Here is a 25,578-nt window from a genome sequence, read left to right as displayed (position 1 = left end):
TGCACTAGACGAGACCGTAGACCTGGGAACCAGGTTTGATGAGGCCAGAATGGGGCTATGAGGATAACTCTGCTCCCCAACAGACGAGCTTTCTGTAAGAATTCTGTCATCAATGGAAGAGGAGGATAAGCATAAAGAAGACTGGATGGCCAAGCATGGACCAGAGCGTCTCTGGGGGTTTCCCTTGGTGGGGAAATTAGAGCGAAAACTCGCTGCACTTTGCGTTCGAAGGCGACGCAAACAGATTGCAGCAAGGTTGACCCCATCTGAGGAAGATCTGTTTCGCTACTAAGGGGTTCAGAGACCACTCGTAAGGTGAGAGGATGGTTCGACTCAGCTTGTTCACTAGAATGTTTGACCGACCTGGTATGTGTGTTGCTATGATAAAGCGGTTGGTGGATATTGCCTATTCCCACACTCTCATGGCCTCTCGACAAAGTGGGTAAGATCTGGTTCCCCCCTGCTTGTTGATGTACCAGACCACTGACATGTTGTCTGTTTGAATTGCAATAGTCCCTAGAGGAAGAAGGGCATGGAGAGCCTGCAACCCTAGAAGCATTGCCCTCATCTCCAAGACACTGACATGCAAGAAGGTCTCTGTGCGAGTCCACGTGCCTTGGACGGTTCTGCCCATGCAATGCCCCCCCCCCCACCCGAGGCGAGACGTGTCCACGGTCACTGTGACTTGGGGTGGGGGCATGGAGAAGTGGCGCCCTTCCCAGAGGTGCCTGGAATGGAGCCACCAAAGTAGAAATTCCCTGCAAATCCTGCTGAGGGGAATAGGGGAAGACAAAGGATGTTGTAGGATGGACCACTGGACCTGTAAGGTCCATTGAAGAATTCTCATATTCAAACATGCGAGTGGTGACAGGCTGATGGCCGCTGACATGGACCCCAGTGCCCTCAGGACTAATTCTGCTGGAGGAGCCGAGGACTGTAGAAGAGCCAAAACGTGGAGGTTTAAGTTGCGGAGTCTGTCCGTCAGAAAGATGCTGGACTGAATTGTGTCTATCCTGGCCCCTATGAAATCCAAGATCTGAGTAGGCTGAAGGGAGGATTTCTTGTGGTTGATCGTGATCCCTAGATGGTGGGCGAGATGTAGGAAATAGTCCCTGGCTGAACACAGTAGATGCCTGCTGGGGGCAGCTAGGAGCCAGTCGTCCAGGTAAGGAAAAACCTGTATTCCCTGAAGCCTCAGGTGGGCCGCTACAACTGCCATGACCTTGGTGAACACCCTGGGGGGCTGTGGTGAGACCAAAGGGTAGGATCCTGAACTGATAATGGCTGGCTCCCAGCCGAAAGCGGAGAAACCTCCTGGATCGTCTGTCCATTAGAACATGGTAGTACGCATCCTTGAGGTCTATGGAGCACATCCAGTTGTTCTCCTGTAAAAGTGGGAGAATGGATTGAATGGTGACCATCCGGAACTTTTCTTTGGCGACTGACAAGTTCAGTGTGGACAGGTCGAGAATCAGCTGCAAGTCCCCCATCTTTTTTGGCACCAAAAAGAACCTGGAGTAAAAGTCTGATCCGGATTGATCGGGGGGGGGGGGACATGCTGGATGGCTCTTTTTCTTAGTAGCTCCTTTATTTCAAAGGCTGCTACTTCCCTCTGATAGGGTGGGACATCGGGGAGGCGCCCCGACCAGGGAGGAGAACTTAGGAATGGAATTGAGTAACCTCTGGATATGATTTGGAGCACACAGCGATCTGTCGTAATGGACTCCCAATGTGCTAGATGCTCCGAGAAGCGCCCCCCCGACTGCCTCCAGAGAGGAGCAGTCGGGCAACCCCTCAGGGTTGCTGCGCGGGTCGATCGGAAAAGGGTTCCCTCAACCCGAAATTCTTCTGCCCCCCTCTGCCTCTGAGCCGGCGTCCACCCTGCCCCTCCTCTGCCTCTGAAGGATGAGGAGTCCGGAGCGAAACGGGATTGTTGGGATTTCTGGAACCACATCTTCTTCTGTCCTCTTTGGTTCCTGGAGAAGGACCTCTGAGGAGCAGAGAAGCGGATCCCGATGGCAGACACCTTCCGTCCTTCTCGCTCTGGAGTAGCGTATCACGGACAGTTTTGCCAAAAAGCATAGAACCGTCAAAAGGGGCGTTCATGAAGGACGCCTTGAAGGGTTCCGCAAAGTCGCAGAGATGGAGCCAGGCCTGTCGTCGTAAGACAATGCCTGCTCCGCTGGCTCTAGCCGCTCCCTCCGTGGCATGGGAGAGAAGCCGCATAGATGTGTTTGTGATAGACTTAAGAGTGGCCATTCGAGCCGAGAAGGTCCGTTTGTCCTTGGCCAACATGGACTCTGGGGGTGACCCAGCGTACTCTTTGATTAGGTCCCACTGGAGCCAAAATACATGTGACATATAGTTCAGCGACCTGAAAGAGAAGGTCGCTGAAGTGAACATCCACTTTCCAAGACGGTCCATCGTCCGAGACTCCTTGTCTGGAGGATGTACCGAGGAACTCTCCTGTGCCAATTCCGTCTTGGTGGCAGTCGCCACCACCATGGCATCTACCGGGGCACCCTTGCTCCAAAACTGTCCTGTCTGTGGTGGTGGGGGGGGGGGCTGAGAATCCTGTCTGGTCTCTTGAGTATTGGCTCCACAGTATCCGGCTCCTTCCATGCCCTGGTAGTTATGAGGTCCACCAGGGGATCGGCGGAGGGGACACCCAAGAGGTAGATGGGCCTGGGTTGAATGCCTCCAGAAACACAGACTCATCCGAGGAAGGCTTTTGGGCTGACCACTCCCCTCTAATACGAAGCATTTCCATAAAGTTTCCAAAGGAGATGTCCTCGGGGGGTGACCTGGGGTAACCTTCCCAATCCTCCAAGTCCGTGTCTTCTGTGAGGGACTCGGGTGAGTCCAAGTGCCTCCTCTTAAAAGTTCGTTTGTGAGGAACCTCCTCGGGGGGCTGTCCGAGGAGGCCTCACCAACAATGTCCTGTTCCTCTACAGGAACCATCTGGAACGTAGGCGCAGGCTGTCCCTGGGGCCGGATGATAGAAGACAGGCCTGTCTGAGAGGGAAAGGCGGGTGGATCCATAGCAAGAACCTGGGGCCTCGAATCCCTCGAAAAGTCCCTCTCCACGATGTCGAATGCCGAGGGTGTGCTGCTCTCCCTAGGATCAGAAAGCAGCCCCCTCGGATCCGGTGTGTGGATCGGCACCGGAGATGACCCGATTGGATCCGAAACTGCAGTGTGCTCTGACCTCAACGGAGCCGAAGGCACACTAACTCCTCCGGATCTGACGCTCAGCTCATGGCCCCGAGAGCTCTGATCCGAAAAGGAACCCGACAAACTCGAAGGTGCAGTCGGCGTCGAAGTAGGAAACACCGTCGGCGCCGACCATCACCCCGGCTCCGAAGCTACTCGGATCAGACAGCTCTGAACCTCGATAGTGGGTCAGAGAAGGAGCAATGGGGGTGAAAAATGGGGTCAAGCTCCCCCCTGGAGGGGGGGGGGAGGCAAGAACACTCCCATCTGCAGCTGGGCCTGAAGAAATCAACGCATCATCCGATCCATGTCTGCATCGGATAAACTTCTGGTTGACCTGAATGAGGCTGCCGAGGCTGGCCGAGAAGCCCACCTAGACGACCTCGAAGGTGACCGGGTCTCCTCCTCCTGCTCCGGGGAGAAACACGGAGAACGAAGCCAGGAGGGAGAAGACCCGGAGACCTTAAGGGGGGAGGCGAGCTGCTTAGACGGCGGGGCCGAGGGGACTGAATCAGCCCACATCTTGGGGCTACGATGCCTGTCCCTAAAACGCTCCTTGTCTTTCTTGTCCTTTTTTCTCGTGTCCCTTTCCTCCTGAGCCGAAGAGGGAGTTTGAATCCCGGCCAGGGGAGTGGGAACGGTCGGTGTAGCAGCCACGGCTGGCGCCACAGAGGGGGAGGAGGACGAAGCCGAATCAGGGGGCAAAAGGCCCGGAAGGACTAGCTTGTTCTTCCTATCCCTCAAAGCCCTGGGGTTGAAGGCTGCACAGATAGTGCAGCCCGACGAAAGGTGGTCCACGCCCAGGCAAATGACGCACAGAGTGTGGCCGTCCGCTAGGGGCAGCTTATGGCCACATATGGAGCATTTAGAAAAAATTGCTTTGGGGCCTTCAGACATTTTTAGAAAAGAACAGGCCCACACGCACACACCTTCACACACAGACAGAAGGGGGGAGGGGAAAAATATCTAAACTAAAGCTAACACGAAAAACTACCAAAAAAAGTTTAAGGGAGGAAAAAGGTACCACACACACCAAGTTTAGAGAGATTTTTAAGGTAAAAAGTTTGAATATCTATTTTAAACTCACAATCCAACGCTAGGAGCTCGTTCTCAGATGCTTCAAGAAGCCAGGGCAAACGAGATCTGAGGACTAGAGGGAGGTAGCAGGGTATTATGGGTAGGGGGGAGGAGCTTGGAGCTCGGTTCTTTTGCTAGGAAAGCTGCCAGCTCGAATCCGAATCGGATCTGATACCCACAGGTTGCTGATCAAATGAAGTTAACTACTTCAGATCAGTTTTTTCAAAAACAAACATTCTCTATGAAAATCTTCATCTTGGCTAGTAATGCGAGAAACACTAACCAACTGACCTTTGATGACAGACCTTTTTTGGTGGAAAGAGTGGCAAATAGAAAAATGAAGAAAGGAATTAGAATATGTACCTTTCCTGAAAATTTGAGCGGTGTAAGAACCCAATGTTCTGTTTTTAGAAAGCCAAATGTCTAGGTATGATATAGCATCAGTACTGAAATTAGATGTGAAATGCAAAAATTCAGTTGTCTCATTAAACTTGTCTACTAACTCACACCCTATCTCTTCGTCTCCTTTAAGTAGAACAAATATATTGTCCAGGTATCTAGTACAGTATGCCAAAAATTTGGAAACATTCATATTGCTTAACACAAAGTTGAATTCCCAGTGCGCCATAACTAAATTGGCCACACTTGCTCCACACGGGGAGCCCATTGCTAGACCTACTTTTTGCATACAAAACTGGTTGTTAAACATAAAAACATTAATAGTGAGTGTAAGGTCTAATAATTCCATCACTAAAGAAATGTCCGTACTCGGGGCACCATGTTTCTTCATCATTGAAGCCACCCATTCTATGCTAACTTGATGTGGAATACATGTATAAAGGTCTTTGACATCAATTGTTAAGAAGCTGTAGTTTTGATTATATTCCAAGTTGTTGATTTTTGCCAAAAATTACCAAGAGTCCTTACATATTTGGTCTTCGAAAACCACATATTTCTGCAACATTGAGTCAATAACCTTAGCACAGGCATAGGTTGGGGAACCTCGACTATCTACGAGCAGCCTCATGGGTGGGTCTACCAAGTCCTTGTGAATTTTTGGAATACCGAACAAGGACGGATATTTTAGGAAATAAAGTGACCACATAATTAAGTAATGCTTGATCTATTCATACTTCAATAAAAAGGTCATTGATACATATCTTGATTAAATTGTAAGCCTTGTTGACTTCTGACCTAGAATTCACCTGGTAAGCATCACTACACAATAACCTTTCCATCCGCTCAATATAATCGGCTCTATCAAAAACTACTAGTCCACCCCCTTTATCTGGTTTACATACCCGCATATCTTGTGATTGAATGCATTTTAAATGATTATGTTCATCACCAATTGTGTTTAAACAAAATTTAGATTCTGAACTGTGACCCGCCATATACCTGAAGTCTAGTTCACACAACTGTTCAAAAATCTGCAGGACTGGGTGCAACGGGGGATTAAAAGTATACGAAACACATTAACGACTTCTGTGTTTAAAGTGTTCTTTCAATAGTTTCTTGAGCCGTGAATTTTTTCTCAGTCTGTGACCTGAAGAACAATGTTAGAAAATAAACCAAACCCTGACTATGTACAAAAATGGTGGACAAATCCACACCCTGGCAACAAAAACAAATACAAGCAAGAAAAGGGGCAGAAGGAAGGGGAGGCTACTGCAATAGTGATCTATCACAACATATAATGTTATGGTAAGTTTTTCTTACACATCTGTAATATGTTCAAACACAGATCATTGTTGCAGTTGCCTAAGTTATATGAATAGATTACCACACCTTAGGGAAAAAAGGAGAAAAGACAGTATGTCAATAAACTAACACTCCAGGACCATCTGGAGGATGTACCTAGCAAAGCCTGTTCTGGACCTGGAGAAGGAATCCAGTTTGTAGTGCTTTGTAAATCTGTGTACAGAGGACAATGTTGCTGTTTCTAGAATACTTCTAGCTCACCCTTTGCCAGACAGCCACCAAAGAAGTCAAAGCCCATGTGGAATGGGCTGTAACTCTGCCTGGAAGTGGCTTCTTATAGCGAGTATAACAAAAGGCACTAGCATAAGGCAACCACCTGAAACTAGTCTGTTTTGAAACTGGTTGTCTTTTCCTCATCTTCATAGCAGACAAACAGCTGATCAGCTTTCTTGACTATTCGAGTTTTGTCTAGGTAGTATCTGAGTATCAGTCAGGCTTTTGCATACGGATATCTAGAGTTTGAAGGATCCCTTTTCCCTTGTTCTTTGGTTCAAGAAAGAAAATTGGGAGATTAGCAGTCTTGCTGAAAGTAAACTCTAAGACCACTTTAGGCATAAAGATAGGATTTGTTCTTAAAAAAAAAAAAAAAAAAAAATGCCCCCAAGGAAAATAAGATAGGATTGAAACACCATAAAATCTTGTAACTCAGATACTCTCTCAGCAAATGTTAGATCAGTGAGTAAATAGTCTTCCAAGTTATGAACCTCAATTCAGCCTCATGAGTTTGTTCAAATGGAGACACAATAAGCACAAAGTTTAGACCCCAAGGAGGAGCCACCTATTTCATAGGTGGATGAGTAACATCCCTTTCAAAAACTGTTTAACTTGAACATTATTAGAAAAGGGGGATTCAATGTTAGACAAGCAGAAATGACTGACAAATGTACATTGATAGAAGAATATGAAAAGCCACTGGACAACAACTCACGCAAATACTTAAGAACCAGAGGCAACTGGGCCTGAAGAGGATATTTATTTGACTGGCATCAATTATTAAATCTTTTCTACTCGCATATATATGACTTTCTAGTAGCAGGTTTTCTCATCTCCTTTAGTACCTGCTTCACATTCTCCGATAAAAGGTACATAAAAGATAACATTTTATCATCCAGGCAGTTTGCTGAAGAATTTCTAGATTGGGGGTATTTGAGTAAATCCAGTTTGTGAGGAAACTTGTGGTAATTATCCTTGGCTAAGATTAAAACAGCAGAACCACTGTTGCCTTGGCCAAAATGGAGTCATTGTCACAATTTTTGGAATATCCTTCTGGATCCTTAGAAAAACCCTGGATATCAGTGGAAAGGATGGAAAAATATACAGGAACATTCAATTCCATGGAAATAAAAAACATCCATCTTTCATCCATTTTTTGCAAGGAGTCCTGGAGCAGACTCTGAAAGTAGGTAAAAAGATCTACTTGAGGTGCTCTCCACAGCAGAAATAATTCTTGATAGATCCTAAGATGAAGTTTCTTTTTCTCAGAGTCTATCCTGGTTCTGCAGATCTAGACAGTGACTACATTTTGCTCTGACAGTATGAAGTCTGAAGAGTCAAAGTGAGAGGAATTGCTAGCTCCCATGCTATTATGTCAAATCTGCAAAGGGGGTAATATCTGGTAGCCCCCCCCACTTATGTATCACATGACTATAATGCTGTCTGTGTACACCTGCATAGGTCTTGGGGCCCAGTGATGATTCAAGGCCTCCAAAGCACTGATATCTGCCAACATCTCTCGGATAATGATGTGTACATGTCTATAGGATTCATAAAGAGCTTGTACTTGTACTCTTTTTAAGCCACTTAATATGCCAGGTCTAAAGCGTTTTTGGTAATTAACAGGGGGCGGGGGGGGGGGTGGAAGGGGAAATGAAAGACCTGGACTCTAAGCTATCCAGTCCTCCCACAACCCAATATGCCTCTTTGTAAATTAGAGAACCAAGATCTGAAAGGACAAAGGTATAGATACAAAGTCCAGGCTGATTTGAAATGTAACAAAAGGAGATACTACCAGCAGATCAATCTGGAATTTTGTAAATAATTATATGTCATTTGAATATTAATATGATTTATATAGAAGTGTAACAAAAGGGAGATACTGCCAGCACAGGAGTCTGGAATTTTGGAAATGGTCATGTCTCATTTGTGAATATCAACATGATTCATATTCTTGTGTTGCAAATGTATTAGAACTGTATGCCATATAAAATGGTTTGTACAGACGTGCTGAAGAGATATGTTGTACAGTACTAAGGTTAGGAGATGTATCCACAGTGTGCTCTACCGGAAAAAAACAGGAATGTATATAAACTAAAACTATAACTCTGTAAATGTCTATATTTTAACAGTGTGAACTGGCACACAGAAGGTTAAAATCTGTAAAACTTCAGAAAAAAATAGTTGAAATTAAATTGTTTTATAACCACGTAATAAAAGAGATGGTTTCAATGCAGCAAGGAGACAAAATGTCTAAAACTAGGCAGCCTTTGACATTGTCTTGCATTTTACTGTTTTATATCTACCAGCAGCTGCGAAGATCTGAGGGATATATATTTTTCATAGGGAAATACTAAATGTTGGCAGTCTCTAGCAATGGAGGTTTTCACTTGGGATAGTCAGATAAGAAGTGATGTCATGCTGCAAGTATCCCAGCAGCAATATTTGAGATATTAATTTAAGAACTCTCAGAGACAGACTGAGCATTTTGATTTTGTCTTTGACCTGACGACAGCATCAGCTGGGAAACCCACTCACCACATCTGTCTTGCCTTGCTAAGTCTAGGCTACAGTAATTTCTCTTAGATACAGTTAGGAATATAGTGAAGTATAGCTTAGAAGCTCTCTTTATTTGAGACTGTCCTGCAATGTTGTTTTAAATATTTCCTGTTATTTTGAACTTTGGGGTAACTGTGATTGTTTACTGAGTATTTTCTTGTTTTTTTATTATTTATTATTAAATGCATTTAAACCCATCTTGGTGACTGATATTTGTGAGACATATTTTAAGCTCTTAGAGTACTTGCATATCTATTTGATGACAGTGTGCAGGCCACTCCTAATAGCCTTGCTTTTGGTCAAACTACCATTTGGATTAACGGTAATACTGCACAGTAAGATTGGACACCCTTTGCTAAGGGCCTTAAAGTAGCTGATAAGGAGTGTCTGGTGGCAGTCTGAACTACCTTATAGTCTGGGAAGAAGGGGGCATAGTTAGTAAACCTGTGCCAACCTTTTCCAGGTGCATATGTGTGTGTGTGTGTGTGTGTGTGTGTGTGTGTGTGTGTGTGTGTGTGTGTGTGTGTGTGTGTGTGTGTGTGTGTGTGTGTGTATAAATCAAATCTCAAAGTATGTGCATCAGCTACTTGGGAAGGGACACGAACCACTGGTTGGACAGACAGGGTGATGGAGGTCTTGGCTTGGTCACTCAGCTAAGATCTCAACTCTATAGCTGTGCCAGTGGGGAGTCTTACTGGGGATCTGGAGAAAGTGGGAGAAACCAGCCACAGACTAACTGTGGTCTCTGTGTGCTTTTAAGGGAAATTGCACTTTACTATGTGGGTACTTGTCATCCTCCCAATATGCACCTCCCCCACTTTTGCCAGTGGTGAGGATTAAGGTTTCTTGATATTACTAGGCCAGTGAGAGGCAGAGGCAACATGAAAGAAAGAGAGGCTCCTTGATTACTGGGCCAGTGCTGGGGTGTCACATTAACTGGTGGGCAGTGGTGGGATATCCACATCACATATTAATTGGTTTGCAGTTGTGGGATATCCACATATTAGGATTCAGTGGTGTGGATATTGAATTCCTGTAGCCTGTAAACAGTGGTCACTAAGGAATGTGTTTGTACTCTCAATCAGCCACACAGTGAACATTCAGAGTTTCATATCACAATAGTTTTATTTATTTTTTGTTAGCTTCGCAAGCTGACAAGGAGCCAGTTGGTTGAGATGTGCCAGGCTAAAAGACTGGTGCATGCCAACTTGACTAAAGTAGAAATGATTGCAGCCTTGGGCACAGCTGCATCACATACTAACAATCAGGAAAACAATCAGACTGGTCTTGGAGATGTACAACTCTCAGAAAACAGAAAGTAAAACCTTTCCACAGAGGACTTAAAAATCCGTCTGGAGTTAAAGAGACTTAAACTGGAGGCCAAACGTTTGGAAACAGCAGCAGCAGAGACGACTGTGACTTCTGGAAACTGAGGAGAATGAGAGGCAGAGGCAACATGAGAAGGGGATGCTGACTCTTTACCAGGGTAATGGAGGTAATGGGGAAGGGAGTAACTGAACCCCAAAAGCAACAAAGGTCAGTAAATGTCTTCCACAATTTAAAGAGGGGGATAATTTTTATAGTTTCATTCATATGATTGAAAGGGTATTTAAAAAGAATAATATTGACCAAGGGATGTGGGTATGGTTCCTGACCCCCTTACTCCATGGTAAAGTTGTAACTGCTATTTCCAAATTGTCTGATACTGATTGCTTAAATTATAATACTGTTAAAAATTGTTAAAATGTATTAGAACTGTATGTCATATAAGATGATTTGTACAGATGTGTGCTGAAGAGATATGCTGTAGAGTACTCAGCTTGGGAGATGTATCCACAAGAACAGAAATGTACATAAACTATTGCAGCTGTGTAAATGTCTATGTTTTAACAGTGGGAACTGGCACATAGAAGATTAACTTGTAAAACTTCAGAAAAACAGTTGAAATTAAATTGTTTTCTAACCAAGTAATAAAATAGATGGTTTCAATGTAGCAAGGAGACAGGATGTCTAAAACTAGGGACTCCTCTGCATTGTCTTGTAAGTGTTTTATTGTTTTATGTCTTCCATTAGTTGCAAAGATCTGAGGGATATGTCAGGGAGATGCTGCTGGCAGTTTCTAGCAATGGGGGTTTCCACCTGGGATAGTCGGAAAACAAGAAATTATGTCATGCGGCAAGTATCCCATCAGCAATATTTGAGATATTAATTTAAGAGCTCTCAGACAGAGACTGAGCATTTTGTATTTGTCTTTGACCTGACAAAAGCATCAGTTGGGAAACCCATTCACCACATCTGTATTGCCTTGCTATGAGTAAGTCAATTTAGGGTACTGTAATTTTTTAAAGATACAATTAAGAGTATAGTGAAGTATAGCTTAGATGTTCTTTTTTATTTATATGATAATGTCCTGCACTGTTGTTTTAAATATTTCCTGTGATTGGAGGTAACTGATTGTTTACTGAGTATTTTCTTGTTTTTTTATTTATTATTAAATATATCTTGGTGGCTGATATTTGTGAGACATATTTTAAGCTCATAGAGTACTTGCATATCTATTTGGTGACGCTGTGCAGGCCACTCCTAATAGCCTTGCTCTTGGCCAAACTGCCATTTGGATTAACAGTAACATTACACAGTAAGATTGGACACCCTTTGCTAAGGGCCTTAAAGTAGCTGATAAGTAGTTGCTGGTGGCAGTGAAAGCTACCTTATAGTCTGGGCATAAGGGAGCATAGCTAGTAAACCTGTGCCAGCCTTTCCCAGGTGTGTGTATGTGTGTCTGTGTGCACATGTGTGTATTAATCAAACCTCAAAGTGTGTGTTTGTGTCAGTACTTGGGCAGGAACACAAAGCACTGGTTGGACAGAGAGGGTGATGGAGGTCTTTCTTGGCTTGGTCACTCAGCTTAGATCTCAACTCTATAGCTGTGTCAGTGAGGAGTCTTATTGGGGATCTGGGGAAAGAGGGAGAAACCAGCCCCAGACTGACTGTGGTCTCTGTGTACTCTTAAGGGAAATTGCACTTTACTGTGTGTGTACTTCTCATCCTCCCAGTGTGTACATCCCCCACTGTTGCCAGTGGTGAGGACTGAGGCTCCTTGATATTACTGGGCCAGTGCTGGGGTGTCACATGAGATACCACTGTATTTTCATAATGTGCAGTCAGTCCAGGGGAAGCATGAGAATCACTGATGTCATGTACCCCAGAATCCTGAGAAACTTCCTTTCAGATGCACAGTTATGACTGAAACTTAGAAAGAACTGTTGAAACCAGTCTACTTTGTCTGGAGGTACAAAGGCTACTCCCCAAGGCAGAGTCCAGCAAACATCCCAAGACAATCATTATGTAGGAAGGGATGAGAAAAGACTTCTAAAAGCTTATTTGAGAACCTTGACTGAATGAAGGGTTAGCCCTCAGGGTCACCCTGTCCTTGTGAAAAATAATGAGTAGGAATGGCCAAGAAAGCCTGAAGCTCTGAACTTCTCCTAGATAAAGTGAGAGTCATAAGCAGAGCAGTTTTCCAGGTGCAGAATTTGAGATTTTCTGAAGCTGCTGGTTCAAAAGAAGGTAAATTAAGTTTTTCTAGCATAATGAGATGTTCCAAGGAGGGGTTATGGTCTTCCTTGTTGGTATAAATGCAGCATTCATTTAAGGAATAACAACTTCAGGTGTGGACATACGTTGAAGATTGAGGGGGTAAAAAAAGCACAGATGGTGAACAGGTGGGCTTTGATAGAGTAGGCCAGGGTTTACTATCAAAATTTTGCTGTGCAATTGCATGGCTATGAAGTATTCGAACAACATATGTTCGAACACTTCATAATATGGCAGGTTATGTGAGCAAACGTTATCATTGCGAATGGACTGTGCATTCGCAATTATAACGTTCGCTCATGTAAGGGGATCGTGGTACAGTGCGGCTAGGGAATTACATCCCTTTCCTCACTGTAGTGCGATCTCGGAGTTGGAATATTACGTTAGGGGGGGTGGGGGGTGCAGCCCCCCTGCATAGATGTGAGTTTAGGCTAGTTAGGTAGGGAGTTTGTTAATTGTCGAAAATGTCGCGAACGACATTTTTGACAATTAACAGCTGTTTTTGACATTAGGGACATACGGAAATGTTCATTTCCGATGTTAAAATTCAAACATTCGTACACTTTTTTTTTTTATTTTCGATTTTATGATAGTAAACCGTAGGCCAGACCTGTAATGAGCTCACACAGATATTTTAGTATGGAAGGTACCTCTGATTTATTGGGGTCCTGCACATTCCTCTGGCATCAAAAGGAAAATCTCTTCCATCTGTCTATCTAGAATTTTTGAGTTGTGGGTCTCCTGGCTTCTTGGAGAACCTCAATTATGTCCTCAGAAAAGAGGTGCCTATTGTGTAATTAATATGTGATGCCCGAGCACTGGCCCAGTAATCAAAGAGCCTCAATCCTCACCACTAACACCAGTGAGGGGCGTCCACATTGGGAAGGATAACAAATACACACACATTAAACTACAATTTCCCCTAAGAGCACACAGAGATTAGTCAAGTCAGTCTGGAGCTGATTCCTCTCTTTCTCTTCAGATCCCCAATAAGACTCCTCACTGGCACAGCTACAGGGTCCAGATCTCAGCCTAGTGGTCAAGCTAAAACCTCCAGGACTCTCTCTGTCCAACCACTGCTTCGTATCCCTGCCCAAGTAGCTGACACACACACACACTCTTTAAGATATGACTTGTATACAAACACACAGACACACCTGGGGAAGGTTGGCACAGGTTTTCCAGCTATGCCCCTTCCTGCCAGTCTATAAGGTAATACCAGCTGCCACCAACCACTAACATTATCTACTAATAAGGCCCTTACCAAAGGGTGCGCTATTCTACTGTGCAGTACTGTGCAGTATATTATTATCCAAATAGTAACCGTGATTAAGCAGCAAGTCTATTGGAGTGGCCTTGTACAGTATTACTATATACATGCAATGTACTCTAGATCTTAAATTATCTCTACACAAAACAGCCACAGTTGAAAGGATTAAAATATTCAATAATAAATAATAAAAACACAAGACAATACTTCTTACTACACAGTGCTAAGTCAAGAGTTCAGACATCATAGGGAAATGCTTAAAATACTGTAGAATAGTTCTGACAAATATAGAAAACAGCTATACTAAACTTACTATTTTCTATCTTTTCCTAAGAGCAATCACAGTTCTAAATAAACTTACATACAGTGCAAAAGCAGAGTACTGGTGAGTTGTAGTTGACTTTAGACAAAATCAAAAATGCTCACCTTTCTTTCTGTCCTTAAATTGATAACACAGTACTGCTTCACATTACATCATTCTTGACACTTCTCTGGTTTTCCAGGGTAACGGAAACTCAGAATTTACATTTCTTTTTGTAATGTGCACCTGCAGGAGGCCACGGCAATAAAATACATTATATATGTAAAATCTAGCAATTAACTCTGGTCTCAAAACAATAGAATGTCACAGCCTAGACATCTTGTCTACGAGCTCTGAGATCAAAACAGTCATACAATGTTTGACTTACCAGCTTTCTTCCAGCAGAGTGCACTGTGGTTAGATTTTTGAAGTTAAACATTTAACACAATTTTCTTCCATTTAAGAGAACAAGCCTGTGGCTTATATTAATATTTACAAATGAAAGAATTATCTACAAAATTCTACCTAGCTAGGCTGGCATCCTTCACATATCTTCCCCCAAGTGACCCTTGAGAAACGTTGCTTGAGAGAGTTAGGTCTATCTGAGTATACCTTACTCCATTCCCTGTCTTGAAAGCCCATATGCGTTGGTGTTACTAACCCCACTGCGGTACTGCACTGACATATCATATGCTTGCAACCCTAGGCTCCATCTTAGCTACTTGGCATTTTGCTGGCTGGTTCAGTGTAACCATGTTAGGGGATTGTGATCCGTAACTACAGTGAATTTTCTTCCATACAGATAAGGCTGATGCTTCTACAGTCCCCACACTATGGCTAGACATTCCTTTTTTACCGCTGCATAGCATTCCTCCCTGGGTTGAAGCCTATGACTGAGATAAACCACTGGGTACTCTTCTCCTTCTGAAGAAATCTGGCTAAATACAGCCCCCACCCCATGGTTCAAAGCATTCACCTGCACAACAAATTATTTGCTGTAATCAGGACTGGCTAACACAGGAGATCCTTCCAAAGCTTCTTTAAGCTTCTGGAATGCTGCTCACATGCTGGGGTCCACACTACCTTACCTGGCCTGTTTTTCCTTGTCAGGTCTGTGAGGGGAGCAGTTATGGTACTATAACCGGGGACGAACTTTCTGTAGTACCCTGCTGTTCCTAAGAATGCCCTCACCTGCTTTTTGGTAAGAGGTGCAGGCCAATCCTGAATGGCTTCCACTTTGGCAGGTTCTGGCCTGATCTTACCACTCCCCACTCTAAGTCCCAGGTAGGAGACCTCTGTCAAACCCACCTGACATTTGCTCGGCTTAATGGTCAACCCTGCCCTTTGTAGTCTGCCCAGCACCTCCTTGACATGTTGAAGGTGCTCTTGACAGGAATGGCTCTAGATGGCAATATCATCTAGGTAAGCAAGGGCAAACCCTGCTGCTCCTGCTAGGATATGATCTACCAGTTTCTGGAAAGTCGCTGGGGAATTTTTCATCCCAAAGGCATTTTTGTGAACTCATACAAGCCAAAAGGAGTCACAAAGGCTGACCTCTCTCTAGCACCGGGAGTCAAGGGCACCTGCCAGTAACCTTTGGTAAGATGAATGGTGATAAGATACTTAGCCCCAACCCAGCTGCTCTAGGGCCTCATCTGTCCTAGGCATGGGGTAAGCACCTGACTCTGTGTGATTAATTTCATGTAGTCCACATCGAACCTGGTGCTGCCACCCTTCTTTGGCACCAGCACCACTGGGGAGGCCCAGGGACTGTTGGACTCTTGAATTACCCCTAGTTCCAACATCTCCTGTATCTCCTCCCTCAGAGTCTATCTGACTCTCTCAGGCACCCTATAAGGGGCCCTGCCTAATAGGCCTTTGGGGTCCTGTATCCACCTGGTGCTGCACCAGGTGGGTGCACCCTGGTTTCCCAGTGAACAAGTCCCCAAACTCCTGTAACACTGCTCGACTTTCTCGAACCTGAGTAGGAGACAGCTGCTGGGACACTGCTACCCTTTCCACTGAGGTGTCAGTCCGAGCCTCACTGAGGAGATCAGTCACCAGATATCCCTCAGACTCCTGCTGCAATCCATTGCAAATACTCAGCACAAGGGCCTCCCTATCATGGTAAGGTTTCATCATGTTAACATGGTACAATTTGTGCTCCTGCCTAGCAGTTCCACCATGTAGTTAACATCACTTACCTTTCTAACCACCTTGTAGGGTCCCTCCCAAGCTGCTTGCAGCTTGTTGTGTCTGACAGGAATGAGACCCATTACCTGCTGCCCTACAGCATACTCTCTAGCTCGAGCATTCCTGACATACCACACCTTCTTCTGTTGTTGGGCTTCTGCCAGGTTCTCCTGGGCCAAGCCCATGAGTTCCCTGAGCCGTATCCTGAGGTTTAGGACATAAGCCACAACAGACTCCTTGTGAGATTCACACTCACCTTCCCACTCATCTCGAATTAAATCTAGAGGTCCCCTCACTCTATGCCCATACAGCAACTCAAAGGGTGAAAAACTTGTGGATTCCTGGGGAACCTCTCTGTAAGCAAACAACAGATGGGGCACATACTTGTCCCACTCCCTCTTAAACTGGTCTGCAAATGCCCAAAGAATGGACTTGACTGTAGAGTTTAACCTCTCAACAAGACAATTAGTCTGGGAATGGTAGGGGGTGGTCTTCAAGTGCTTCACCCCACAGTACTTCCACAGACAAGCTAGCAGGTCTGACATGAAATTGGCACCTCTGTCAGGCAGTATTTCTTTTGGGAAACCTACCCTGCTGAAAATCTCTAACAAAGCATTTGCCACCTTTTTTGCCTCAATGGAGGACAAAGCCTCTGCCTCGGGGTGTCTTGTAGCATAATCTAACACTAGGATATACTTTTTCCCTGTGGAACTTGGGGTACTCAGAGGCCCCACAATATCCATAGCTAGCCTCTGAAATGGCTCTTCAATCACAGGCAAAGGCATCAAAGGAGCTCTCACCTTGTCTCCTGCTTTGCCTACCTTTTTGCACTGCTCACAGGTCCTGCAGTACCCTGTTACATCTCTGGAAATTCCATGCCAATAAAAGTTCTCAATAATATGTCTCTTTGTAAGTTTTATGCCCATATCACCTGCTAAAGGAATATCATGGGCTATGGCTAGAAGCTCCAGACAGTAGGCTCTAGGCACTACCAACTGCTGTATTCTCTCACCTTCTAGCCTTCCCTCAAGGGTCTACTCTCTACACAGTAACCCTTTGTCCCAGTATACAGATTCCCCCTTCCCTTGAGAATCAGGTGCCTCACTAGCTACCTGCCTCAGGCCTTGCAATGTAGAGTCTGAGAGCTGAGTCTGTCTCAACTCTCTCTTTGTAACCCTTCCCAGCTCCCTTTCCACAGGAAGTCTGTCATCCTCTGACAGCAGTGCCTCACTGTCATCCTGGGTACTACTACTCACCTGTACTTTTCAGTCACTCTGTCCAAGAGAACATCAGTACCCACAAGCAGCTGTGGCTCACCTTCAGTCTCACTGTTGGAGAGTAGCTCCCTCCCTGAAGTAACCACCTCACCAGTCCTGGCTGCAAGTATGCGGTCTGTCTGGGTCTCCTCCAGGCCACCAGACTCACATGCCTGTCTCAAATCCTGACTGCATGTAACTGCATTAACACATAGTACTGCCTCATCCAAATCAGGACATCTGCAGGATGGTAGATTGGTACCCTGGTTGTCTCGAGACAACCTATGATTGGCATTTTGTCTTTTCCACTTACTGGCTCTCATACCTTTTGTTCCCCACCTTGCCTCCATGGACATCTATATGCCACATGGCCCCACTGGTTGCATTCAAAACATTTAACCCTAGGTCCTGGACGTGTACCTGGACTAGTGGCTTCCCCTGCTACTGGCAGATTCTGTTGGGGCAGTCTGGGCTGCCCACCATGGGTTCCTTTAGACCCAAGAGCAGTACTGGGGGTCCCTTTCCTGTGCAGGGATGCCCTACTTGCTAGGTACAGGTCTCCATTCTTCCCCAACTCATCCGAAGTAGCACATTGTCTATCAGATAACCAGATCCTCATGTCCTCACGCAAAGTGCTAAGGGCTTGTTCCCACAACAAAAGATCTGCCAGCCCTTCAAAAGTGGTGACCTTTCATCCACTCACTCACCTACAAAAATAAGTGCTCAGTTCAGCAACATATTCATGCACACTTTCATCTGCCTTGCGTCTATGCTCACAAAACTTTTTCCTACAAGTTTCAGGTGTTAGCTTAAAAAATTCTAACAGACAATTCTTATCAGTATAATTTAAGAAATCATGGTCAGACATTTTGGACAAAATAGTTACAGCTTTACCATGGAGTAAGAGGGTCAGGAACCGTACCCAGAGCCTTTGGTCAACATCATACTGTTTACATACCCTCTCAATCTCAGAGGGAGTATATCCAAGTGCCAACAGTTTACACCCCAGGTTATCAATTTCATTAAGGAAACCAGGCGTGGTGGGATTCAACCTAGGAGCCCTTATCCCCTGACCTCTAATCAGGTTCTTGAAAATGTAAACTGGGTGCATACTAGATCTAAAAAGAAATGCATTTCTGTGACAGGTCTTACGATACACACCAGTGTTGATAATATTACCAGGTAACTTTTCAATGAACAAATCCAAAAACTCAATGTGTTCAAAAGACCACTTAAAAGTAAACTTCAAACAATCCAATAAACCATTCACCATATCATAAAAAGTTATCAAACTACTAATAGGACCCCCCCCACAACAAAAACAAATCATCAACAAAGCGTCGATAAAATAATACATGTTCCTTAAAGCCCTGGGTGGGGAACAAACTGTTGTTCTCCCAATGTGCTAAAAACATATTGGCGTAGCTATTGGCACATGAAGTACCCATAGCTATGCCATGTTTTTGAAGAAACATATCACCATTAACGGTGAAAACATTGTTTTCAAGCACCATCTCTAAAAAATAGCAGATGAGATCTACTTGTGCTAAAGTATAGTCACTATGCAATAAGAGATAATCATGTATAAACTGAATCCCCAACCCACTGGGTATCATCATAAATAAAGACTGAACATCAAAAGTAACAAAAATGACATTCTCAATGTTTAGAATAGTGGAGGTGCACTGATAAAGATCTAGTAATAATTGTTTCGAGTCCCTAAGGACTACAGGGTTCAGATTGATAACAGGTCTTAATGCCTTCTCAACATACAAAGAGAGTGGCTCTGTAACCCAACCAGCTCCAGCCACAATTGGTCTCATAGGTGGATCAGTAGCATGTTTATGAACCTTGAATTGCAAAATGCATTTCTCTTTAGATCTAGTATGCACCCAGGTTACATTTTCAGGAACCTGATTAGAGGTCAGGGGATAAGGGCTTCTAGGTTGTATCGCACCACCAATGGTCGACTACATTAAAAGAGAGTTTTTATGGTATTTAATCTAGCTGCGTCTTTGAGTTTATAAGTTGGATTGTTGCTTGAAATGCCTTATATTTTGTTTGGATTCACTTGGATTTGGGACTTAAGTACTGTCTGCCTGCCTAAGGTTATGATTGCTGCAGTGTGTACAAGCACTCAATGCAAATTATTGCTTTGCACCATCTGCACATGCCAAACGATCTCAAAAGCCTGGAACACTGTACCTATACAATTTCACCAGATTCCCTTTTAAATTCCATTTCAAGAGAGAATTAAAAGCCATCTACCACTAAAAATGACCTGCAACTGAGAGACGTGTTTAAGGAATCACTTTTTAGATTTATTTTATGGTCCAGTTTATTACGTGTTACTGATAGTTTTCAAATTCCCCAAGTACAGCAGAAATATGATGAAAATATTTCTTTATTTCTCCAAATGTTGTATCATCTCATGTACCTTATTAGTGTCTGTCAATGACTACAGCCACTAGGAAAACATGCTTTACTTATCAATTTTATGTACACTGTTGCTACATACTAATGACTGTGTACTTCAGTTAGTGATGTACTGTTACTAAATAGCCTACCTATAAAAATGTCACAGATGTGACAAATTACATTTTATTTAAAAAGTGATTTCACATGGATTCACCATAGCAACTAGATAATTAAGAACTGCTAAGGCCGTTAGTGACCAAGCTGGAAAATATCTTCATATTTAAGTGGTCTTAGCCCATGGGATTTTTTGTGGTTTAAGTATAGATCTATTTCATTTTCTATTCCACTTGACATGAAGAGTTGTTTAAATTGTACAAACTCAAAAACATTTTTACGAGGGACCTTTAGACTACAGATTACATTTATTATCTTTGATTAAGGGGAGTGCACCCTTCTATTACTAACTTGTTTAGCAAACTAGTATAAAAAAGCTATACACATAAGGAAACAGAGACTTGCTGCTACTAACTGATATACACTGGTAATATTTTTATCCTAAACTCTTTACTGGGACCAGACCCCCAGAGGCACAACAGTTCTTTGGTTTTAACAGTAACCAGCAAATCAAAATGCATAGTCTTCCAATTTTCTGTCCAGTTGCTGAGAAGGGAAAATTCCAAAACAGAAAATTAGATGAGGAGCACAACAGCAAATTGAATAGTAGAAGCAGGAAAAGACAAAAAACAAAACAGAAAATTCATTTTGACATGATGTATACTGGGATGGCTGGAGGTCTGTACAACCGACAACTAAGATGCTGTGGAATGTTAATGTCCTCACAGGAGCAGTAGTTTGACTTCAAGCTAGAATCACTCTGTCTTAGCATTCTGTCTTGCAGTCTCATAAATGTCACACAAGGAACAGTGGCACACAAATGACACATACATAATTAAGCTGATTGCTTAAATTGCCACTTTTTTATTCATACTAATAAATATTATATATAGTCATACTATGTGCAGTACATTAGTATCTCAACTAGTTGTCTGAGGTGTGCCATCTGTTAAACAGAAATTAAGTGAACTCTTTCAAACTATTTATTTATTTGACATTTGTTTACTGCTAAGGTCCGACTGGACATGGAGCCCATTTTTAGTGGAGGCCCATGGAGAAAAGCTCCACATTAAGATATAACTGGTACATATCTAGAGCAATATTATATAATACAAAACAATATGTGTAGTCCCACAAAGACAATCACAACCACTGAAGTACGTGTAGTTTACAAAGAGTAGTTTACTTGCATCTTAGAGTAATGACAATAATAATGACAAAAAATATTGCACTGTACTACGTGATAATTATTTTATTTATTTTTTTACAGTGGGTGTGGTGGTAGAGTGAATATTATCAAAGAAACATTTAGAGATTCACCAATCAGCCTACTACAAGGGAAAACACTCAAAGAACTACGGAAATTGAACAAACTATTACTGTTTTAGGGGGGTAAGTTATCATTCAGAACCCCTGGAGTCATGGTATGGAACTTAAAAATATACTAAGCCTCCTTTTTTTCTTCAGACTTTGAGACATCCATTGTGTGAAACTTGGTAAAGACCAAGTATCTTTAGCATTTTATCATCCAAAACATGTTCCTGTTTAGAATGACTTGACAGGGCTGGCAACATTTCCATTCCTGACATCCATCTGGTGTTATAAAAATCTTACTCTGGCCTTTCTTTTTGTTTCTGTATGCAGAGTTTTGGCACACACAAACTAGTTCATACATTATGATAGGCACTTTGGGCATAAAGTAAAAAACTAGATTGTTAGATGGTCTGTTATGGACTTGGAGTATATATGGGCATACTTAGCACTTTCACTGTGGAGGTTCCTACACCTTGCTGGATACAACAGTGCTGGGCAGTGAAGTGTCTCCAAATGTACCAGGTAATCCTGTAGGTTATCTGAATTTCTGCAAGAAAATGCCACTCTGTGTTTAGTGTTCTCTACACAACATCTGTAAGTAATATGTGCCAATGCCATCTTACTAAGATTACTATTTTATCAATATCCTAGGCATAACTGATATGGTACATGTTCTTGCATTCTGAGGTCAATGGCTATATGCTCCTAAAATAAAGGCAAAACAAATCTGCATTATTTTTCAAAGAAGGCCTATGGTATGCTTTAATTTCAACTGCAAAATCATGGACCCTGTTCCATGACACTAATAGTACACTGTTGCACTATGAATCTTCTAATCAGATGTCTAGGGTTAGCATGAAAGTGATATCAGCCATTTCATTCCTAAATAAGCAAGTCTTAGTGGTGCAGCTTTTAGCCATTAACAAAACATCCAAATATGAGATCTAAATATCCAAATGAGAGTTAGTCCTTTGCCTCAGAAAGGTAAACCTGCCATACTCCCAGTACGAATAAAAAGCAAACATATAAATTGCTTGTATAACACCACCTTTGAGGCAATGCACAGGCCAGATTTAACTCTCATTTGTATGCCTAATGTTTGCAACAAAAATTTCCCACTAAACTAAAAAAGAAAAGCTACAAGTATATCATAACCACAATAAGCTACATTCTTAGTCATTTGAAATTAAGATTTTTCCTCCTGCCCTTCTGCAATTAATTTAATTCATGTAACTGCAATCACTGAATGCAATGAACATTAACAAGCAAACTTACCCTATAACTGCTAATCCACTGCTCATGGAGGGGGATGAGGGAGGGGTTGCAACAATGTCTTTACTCAGCCCAGGGGTGGTGCCATGTGGAGGTGGAGATGTTGACGGTACTGTAAGGCTGACTGCAGGCAGCTCTTCATCTGCTGCTGCTGATGGAAGGACAAAGAAAACACTTCAGAAGGCTTAGTTACTGTTACAGAAGTGCAGCTACACTTTTTTTCCATATGCAAAACACAGACTATATAGTATCCAGACACTACAGAATGTACAGCATTCCCAGTACATTTACCTGAAAATGGCTATTTTCAGTATATACACATGACAGACTGACTCAAGACACTCAAAGAGAAGCCAAGATGGCAGGTATGATGGCATAGAGTGATGAAGCAGTACAGGTTATCTGAGTTTGTTTAGTGGCATTGTTACCTGGCGGGGTATATGGGAGTGCTGATCCTGTGGGGGAGAAAGATGGGACAGAACCAGTCTTGCTTTGCCACAATCCTTCAGAGAAGGGTTGCCAGTGCAAAGGTATGATCACTGTGGTTTTTGGGATGCATGCAGTCACAATGGAAAGGTATTGTGGGCTACCTAGTGACTCACATCACGTGTCATTCCCCACCACAGGTAAGGTTAAACCATTACAAAAAAATCTCCCATTGTTAGGATGCCAGTAATAGTGTAAAGTACCCTCAGGACTTCCTGAATGATGACCCCTCCTCCATACAGCCTTTGGCCTGATCCTAAGTGAGATAAGAGGTGAATCAGCTGTGTCCAGCTCCAGGGAGGCTTGCTGGTCAACAGGCATGGAGGTAAAGTCACAAAGAAAACAATCAGCACTTATGACAAATGAATGAATCTCTGTGAAAGTCTGGGTCTAGCCTTTTGAGCCACGAAAGATCCAACTCTCTTTGACCTCTAATTTCTTTGCAGAACAAATGGTAATTCAAACACCAGGTTAAAGAAACATCAACAGATACACAAGACATGGTGTGATACATTCATATCCCAATGTTCTGGCACAAACTTCCACTACATGTCAAGCACAACAGCACCCTTGCCACCTTCAAGTTAAACCTATTTAACTGGATGGACACGGCCTCAAATTCTCCTGTCTGTCTTGTTTGCCCTCCTTGAGGCTGTTGGGAACTTTTGAATATGTGATTTTTGGCTTGACTGACAGCCTAGTAATAATAAAAACTATGAACCAAAAAACAAGCTGTTATCCTTACATTCTTCGAAGTGAAACATTTTTATATAATTGTACATCTTAATGACATACCCACAGATCACCACCATGACATAAATCCATGTCTGCCACAGGAAATACATATTTTATGTGCATCCTGCATGTATGTCAGCAAAACAGTTATTTACATGTTATGCAAGTCTTAAAGCCCCTTTCCAGCCAATCAGAATGGGAACACTCTTTCAAAACATCATTCATGAAACATTGACACCAATGTACTAGGATGTGTCTGGAATGTTGGACTCATTGTTGAAGATCATGGAATTAACTGCTGGAACATGCACCATACACCCTAATATAGCATGGTCCAAAACACTACACAAAGAATGTTGTAAGGGAAGATATAATAAAGTGTTTCACATGAAAAATGGCACAAAGGAAAGGATATGCAGTAGCTTAGCAGGCACACAGTATCAGAGCTATAAATATCAACATGTGAAAAGGGTCAAATAATGCATTTAAAAAAACAAACAGAAAGAAACAGAAGTGAGTTAAAGTTTAATGGAAAAGGGATATGTACAATGACAGATAATGTACCCCACATCTCATACTTATGATAAAATGGGCAAAACAGCAAGACTTGTCTCAAACATGGAGGCTCAGAATAATGCACCCCATGTCATGGTTATAACACGATGGGCAAGACAGCAAGATTCATCTCAAACATGGGGGCTCAGCACTACTGCCATTAAATTCAGACCCAAGCTGTCTAAAAGAGCCATCCACAAGGACCATGTGTAGCTGGACTCTCCCATGACAATCACTCTCAGCTAGGGCTACGATGGCTGCTCCCTGTGTAAAGTCTCAAGCATCTCTGAGGTGTAGTTATGCTCCAACTGGCAGGTGAAGGGAGGTAGCACAGAGAGAGACAAGCTCCTGTTTAAGCAACAACTTAAGTCAGTGGTACCACCTTGGAACTGCATTTTGAGCACATGGAAAGCTTGCATAGTGGTGAAAATACATACTCTAGAATACGGAGGAATGCCCAAGATGGTACCATTTTCATTCCGACTGCTGCATGCTATGCTGCTTCTGCTTTCTGAAGACGGAGTAATTTTAGAAGGAATGCACTATGCCAGCCACCTCCTGAGGATGGCTAGACTGTACATCTGTGGATAAATGTCTGTCTGTATTTCAGTTTCTTAACTGGGGTAAACACTTATCCATGTGGACTTTTTTCAGTTTCAGGTTAATGCAAGTATCACTGTCATAAACATTAAACCACAAACAGAATGATATACAATCATTTAGATAGTAATATTGAATGATATAATATATATTTAACAATAAACACTACCCTTGTTAAGTAGCCTTGAATGATTAGTCCTCCACTAAAGAATTATGAGGTTAGCAGAGCTGAATGATAAAAGTCTGTAATAGCAGACAAGTAATGAAACTTGCATTAAATAATTTAGAATGCATATTAACAGCTAGTGCACTACAAAACTGCTTATAACCTATACAATATGTAAATACAAACTGAAGGAGTAAAAGGAGAGAAAGAAAGAAAAAGGATGAGAAACAAAAAGGAGGGGGTATGGAAAAAGAGAAAACAACTCTGATTGGGAAACCAGAAATGACAAAGGGACACTGGAGAGGATTGTAATTTTAGAATAAAAAAGGAAGGGGGTTGTCAAGGAGAAGGGCAATATGATTAGTACATAAAGTTCAGGTTATTTTACAAATGTACAACTTGGGCATCTGACTGGGCTACAAAAGAGCTGAGAATAAACTTCTATACCTTAAGCAATAAAATGGCATCACACCCATAC

General features: G+C 42.9%; 1 protein-coding gene across 1 annotated transcript in view; it reads right to left on the bottom strand.

The window, feature by feature from the left end:
- PACS1 (phosphofurin acidic cluster sorting protein 1) overlaps positions 1-25,578 on the bottom strand; it is a gene marked incomplete in the record, with an annotated part of 1,397,033 nt that overhangs the window by 223,258 nt on the left and 1,148,197 nt on the right. Inside the window, 1 exon segment of the mRNA XM_044075887.1 lies at positions 22,562-22,709. Within this exon segment, the coding sequence (XP_043931822.1) occupies positions 22,562-22,709 (148 nt within the window).

Source organism: Protopterus annectens, chromosome 6.part1, assembly GCF_019279795.1.
Source record: "Protopterus annectens isolate FY-2018-M chromosome 6.part1, PAN1.0, whole genome shotgun sequence".
NCBI classification, from domain to species: Eukaryota; Metazoa; Chordata; order Ceratodontiformes; family Protopteridae; genus Protopterus; species Protopterus annectens.
Note: the sequence above shows the minus strand (reverse complement) of the source record. Positions and strands in the feature narration are given on the sequence as shown.